The sequence below is a fragment of the Tupaia chinensis genome, unplaced genomic scaffold, assembly GCF_000334495.1.
Source record: "Tupaia chinensis unplaced genomic scaffold, TupChi_1.0 Scaffold000231_1, whole genome shotgun sequence".
Lineage (NCBI taxonomy): Eukaryota > Metazoa > Chordata > Mammalia > Scandentia > Tupaiidae > Tupaia > Tupaia belangeri.
The window spans coordinates 1,837,280-1,842,492 of NW_006159706.1; the positions used below are offsets into that span (position 1 = coordinate 1,837,280).

Here is a 5,213-nt window from a genome sequence, read left to right on the forward strand (position 1 = left end):
GGGTCCAGGACTCAAACCGCAGTTGGCTACGTGGGAGTCCAGTGACATAACCATTACGCCAACTGCTGGTCCCCCAGATGCAGTTTTCTGTATGGCTAGCACAAGCTATTTTCTCATGGGAAGCATGCAGTTTTACAGAAGCAGCCAGCCATGTCAGGGTAAGGGAACAAAATGGACAAACAGTTGTTCATGTGCAAGATCTAATATGCAGCCTTCCACACCCTTCCCTCTGTTTCTCTCTCTCTGGTGAGCATGTGCACCCTCCGGCAAATTACAAAAATAAATAAAGCAACCAGCAATTAGCATAATGGCTATGTCACTGAACTCCCATGTAGTTGACCACGGTCCGAGTCCTGGACTGGTGGCTTAAACTCACGCTGGGCGTGTGTGTGTGCATGCTCAAGATCCCGAATGGAGAATGGAGGAGAAGGGGTTGCGGGGTGGCCATCCCCCCTGGGGGGTGATTTCTCACTTTCTGCCTCTCTGTCTCTCTCTGTCTGGCGAGCGCACGCGCCTTATAGCAAAAAAACTCTCCAAAATAAATAAATAAATAAATAAAAAGAAAAAAATAAATAAAGCATAGCAAATTTTTTTAAAAAAACTTTATTTATTTATTTTAATTTGACCAGAGAGGGACAGAGAGAGAGAGGAAGTGAGAAAGCAAGCCACCAGGTCAGTCAGCCATGTGGGAGTCCAGCTCCCTTAACCACCATGCCACCTGCCAGCCCCAAGCATAGCAAAATATTAATCATGGTAGAATCTGTATGGTGATTATATGGGTATTCATAATTATGAATCTTTTTGGTTTGTTTATTTCTTGAGGGGCTGGGAAGGGAGGTACCCCAACAGGATCCCCATGTCATAATCCATGCCAGTGCAGCCAGCCTGGATCATGGACATACATGCACACTCCATGTATACAGGGAGATCCCAGGTTGTGAACCCAGGACCTTCACATGTAGATCCAGTTGCATTACTGTTGCACCACTGCCTGGCCCCACTACTATAATTCTTTACTTTTCTATACATCTGTATATTTTTCATAATAAGGTATCGGGGAAGGGAGAGGAAAAAACTGAAAAATTGTAGGCACTCCTATTTATAGGGTGTTGGGATTATACACCTTCTTTGGGAGAATCTACATTTCAAATGTCTGAAAGGGTGATATTTATCCCGACAGATGGCAGATTTCAGGTGCGAGCACCTGCAGACCGTCCAGGGGAGGGCAAGCCTTTAAAGAGTCCCTTAGATTGGGGCCAGGAGGTGGCATGGTGGTTAAGGTTTTGGATCCCACATGGCCAACTGAGATTTGAGTCCCAGACCTGGTGGCTTGAAAGTCATGCCAGGCACGTGTGCATGCATGCCCAAAATCCTAAGAGAAGAATGGAGGAGAAGGGATTGCAGCATGACCATTCCCCTTGAAGGATGATCTCTCTCTCTCTCTTTCTCCCCCACCCCCGTTTCTACCCAGCGAGTGCATGCCCCCATGGCAAAAAAACAAACTTTACAAATTAAAACACACACACACACACAAATAAAAACCCTTAGATGATGCCCCAGAAAGGATTAGCTATTTTGCCCACCCAGAGTTGAAGGCCTCCTGTTGGTGACCTTATCTCAAGTTTATTCTGTCCCTCCTTAGATCTGGCACCTGGCCCAGTGCAGGCTCCACCCTGCCACCTGTAACCCATGGTGGGGGCAGGAAGGACAGGAAGGATGAAATGTTCCAGACCTTGCCTGACACCTGATCCTAAGAAATTGATTATGTTTGCTCAGGAGGTGAGGTTCACACGATAAGGACAGGGGGAGGGCTTGGACCTGGTATTAAAGACTTGGAGGCTTCTGGAGGGTTGATTGGCACCTGAAACTGCCAGGTGAGGGGTGATAGGGATGCGGGGATCTGAGTTGGGTGGAATTAAAATCCGATCTGGAAAAGAGGATGCTTAGATCAAGTGTCAAGGGGATCCATGGGAGCCAGTCCAGTGGGGCACTGAGTCTGAACTAGCCTTAGGTGGAAAAATATCTGACTCTCAGCTGAAAGGCTGAGGACATCTGGGATGCTTGAGGGATGGAAATGGCTAGGTGTGTATCACTGGAGAAATAGACCAGGTACCTGGGATCTGGAGATGGTCCATCCTCCCTCTGTACCTTCCCAGTCTATCCCAGTTCTACCAGACCTTCATGGACACTGGTGTTGGCACTATCTAGTTCATCACCTCCTACACTCCTCAGGAGGTTCTACGTCTGAAATGTTCCTTTCCTGATTAGAGATCAGGCTGAAAGTAGGGATTTAAATCAGATGCCCCACAAAGCAGGCCAATCTGCCACAGGGGGCTTCAGTTTGGTGTTCCTGAGATTCTGGCTCAGTAAACATAATTGTTCTCGTGCTCTGTAGATGTTCTCCCTTTTCCCTTCAGAAACTCCCTTCCTGCTTTGTGCCAGGACAGAATGGGGCTTTGCACAGCTTAATCCACAGAGAGGGTTAGGATTGATCTTCTGGCTTGGGAGGGAAGAGTAAGGACTGGCTATGGCCAGCCCACGGAGAGCAGGTCTATGCTTGAAACTGGGTCTGCTAGGTCTGAGTCGAAGGTCAAGGATACCTGGGTCAATACAGTCCCGAGGTCACAGAGTAAAACTTCACTTCTTTCTTCCCATTGCAGCTCCAGAATGTTGGCCATTGCTCTTCTCGCCGTTCTTTGTGCCTCAGTCTCTGCCAATGCCAGTACGTGAGATGCCAAGGGCCTGGTAACGGGGTGATGGGAAGACAGCTCCCTGACTGCTGGTGGCCAAGGCTTTCGGAGGCTGGCTCGTGGGAGGAACAGGGGTTGTGGGGAGAAGCTGAGCTCTCAGGGGATTTCCCCCTCCAACTCCTACTCTCCTCTCCAGTTCAGACTAGGTCTTCCTCCTATAATGGAGAGTATGGAGGTGGTGGAGGAGAGCGATTCTCTCATTCTGGCAACCAGCTGGACGGCCCCATCACTGCCATCCGTATCCGAGTCAACTCATACTACATCGTAGGGTAAGGGTCTTTGAGTTTCTGTGCTTGGGGGAACTCTTTAGGCTCTGACTGGATTGTGAAGTTTTCATTCACTTTGGGTCACATCTATTTGAATCAGCAAGTCACAGGTGTAACATGATATGGTAAAAAGATATTAAAAAACTTGGGTTTGGGCCAGCAGGTGGCGTGTGGTTAAGGCACTGGTCTTCCTATACAGCCTACCTTAGTTTGGGTCCTGGGCCCAGTGGCTTGCTTTCTCACTTTCCCTCTCTCTCTCTAGTCAAATTAAATATAAATAAGCAGGGGCCGGCAGGTGGCGTGGTGGTTAAGGGCGCCGGACTCCCACATGGCTGACAACAGTTCGAGTCCTGGACCTGGTGACTTGCTTTCTCACTTTCCCTCTCTCTCTCTTGTTCTGTCCCTCTCTGGTCAAATTAAAATAAATAAACAAATATATAAGGTTAAGTAAAATAATTTAAAAGTAAATAAATAAGTAAATAAAATTAAATAAACAATTTTTAAAAAGAACTTGGGTTCTAGATCGATCTGGGCTGTTACAACTCCTATATCATGTATGATCTTAGCAAATCATATAAGTACAAACTCAGAGGCTTGGAATTTTTCTAGTACCATCCCCATCCGAGATTTTAAATTATATATTTTTTAAATTGTTGTTACTTTTTAGAGGTTTTTGCTTTAGGGCATGTGTGCACACGGGGCGAAAGAGAGAGCGAGCGAGCTAGTGAGAGAGAGAGTGAAAATCACACCCTGGGAGGGGGATGGCCACGTCACAATCCCTTCTTTTCCACTCTCCTGAGATCTTGGGCACGCATTCACATGCACCTGGCATGAGTTTCAAGTCACCGGGTCCAGGACTGGAACCACGGTCGGCCATGTGGGAGTCCAGCAATGTAATTGCTACGCCATCTGCTGGCCCCTGCATCTGAGATTTAAGCCTCCCCTGGAATATCACTGTAGGGCACCCTCCATCTTTGCTGATGCCTCTCCTGAGGTGTCCCCATTCTGTACATAGAGTTGCAGAGCCAAAATGTGTCTCTATCTGATCCGGGATCTGCATCCTGGGACAACGTGGACAGGTCTCTTTCCCCTCTCAGATGGGAGGCTGTCAGATATTTAAAAATCCCTTTGCTCTTTTCAAGTGGGGCTGGGAACACTTCGGGAGCTCTGATACTCGCTGTCTGGACGATCCTGGACAAGGCACCTGTCCGTCCACACACTGAGCCACACTTCCCCGTGTGAGCTTCCAGGGCTCAGCCAGCCTGCATTCTGTGGGTCTGGCGAACTGGTCATCCATCACCAGTGTGAAGGTCTCCGCATGCAGGCCAAGGAGTCCTCAGTTCCGTAAGCGTCTCCTTTCTTCCCTCCTCCTCTCTGCCTCCAGCCTCCAGGTACGCTATGGCACCACGTGGAGCGACTATGTGGGTGGCAGTCGGGGGGACCTGGAGGAGGTCTTCCTGCACCCTGGGGAATCAGTGATCCAGGTGTCTGGCAAGTACAAGAACTACCTGAGGAAGCTGGTCTTTGTGACGGACAAGGGCCGCTACCTGTCTTTTGGGAAAGACACAGGCAAGAGTTTCAACGCGGCCCCTCTGTACCCCAACTCCGTGCTCCGATTCATCAGTGGCAGAGCTGGCTCTGTCATTGATGCCATTGGTTTTCACTGGGACTCCTACCCCAGTGACTGCAGAACCCCAGCCTCCTCCCTGGCAGGGGCACTGCGGTGGGATGGGGGAACGCCCTTGTCACTGACCCCTGTCCAAATGGCTCAATAAAAGAACGTGACTCCAGCTAGCATGTGTGGGTGTGTGTGGCTGGGATCCGCCTCCTGACTCGGTGATGTGTGGATCTCATTTCCGGCTATCTGTTGGCCATCATTCTAGGAAGAGTGGGAGGATGATGGAGAGAGGTATAAGAATCCTGGGCTTTTCTTCAGGATTGATCAAGAAGAGCTAAGATCCTGGCTCCTGCCGACTCTTTTCAAGGACAGCCCCGAGATTGTTTACCCACCCTGGGTGCTAGGCTGGCTCACTGCCCAAGCCCCAGATGTCCCAGTCTCCAGCTCACCGCTCCCCGTGAGAAAGTGTTTCTCTGCTAGAAACCTGTAGCCCCACTCAACACCTCTACCCACTCGCTTTATGTGCGGGGGTGGGGGGAGTGGGGGACAGCCTTTGTTCTTTCCCTGAACGCACCAAAT

At 49.5% G+C, this 5,213-nt stretch overlaps 1 protein-coding gene across 1 annotated transcript; it reads left to right on the forward strand.

Moving 5' to 3' along the window:
- Window positions 1-1,827: 1,827 nt before the first annotated feature.
- On the forward strand, window positions 1,828-4,808 carry ZG16 (zymogen granule protein 16). Its single transcript, XM_006148174.2, has 4 exons — window positions 1,828-1,874; window positions 2,661-2,722; window positions 2,887-3,019; window positions 4,401-4,808. The coding sequence occupies exons 2-4, from the start codon at window positions 2,668-2,670 to the stop codon at window positions 4,789-4,791; spliced, it is 579 nt and encodes a 192-aa protein (XP_006148236.1). The 5' UTR covers window positions 1,828-1,874; window positions 2,661-2,667; the 3' UTR covers window positions 4,792-4,808.
- The last annotated feature ends 405 nt before the right edge of the window (window positions 4,809-5,213 follow it).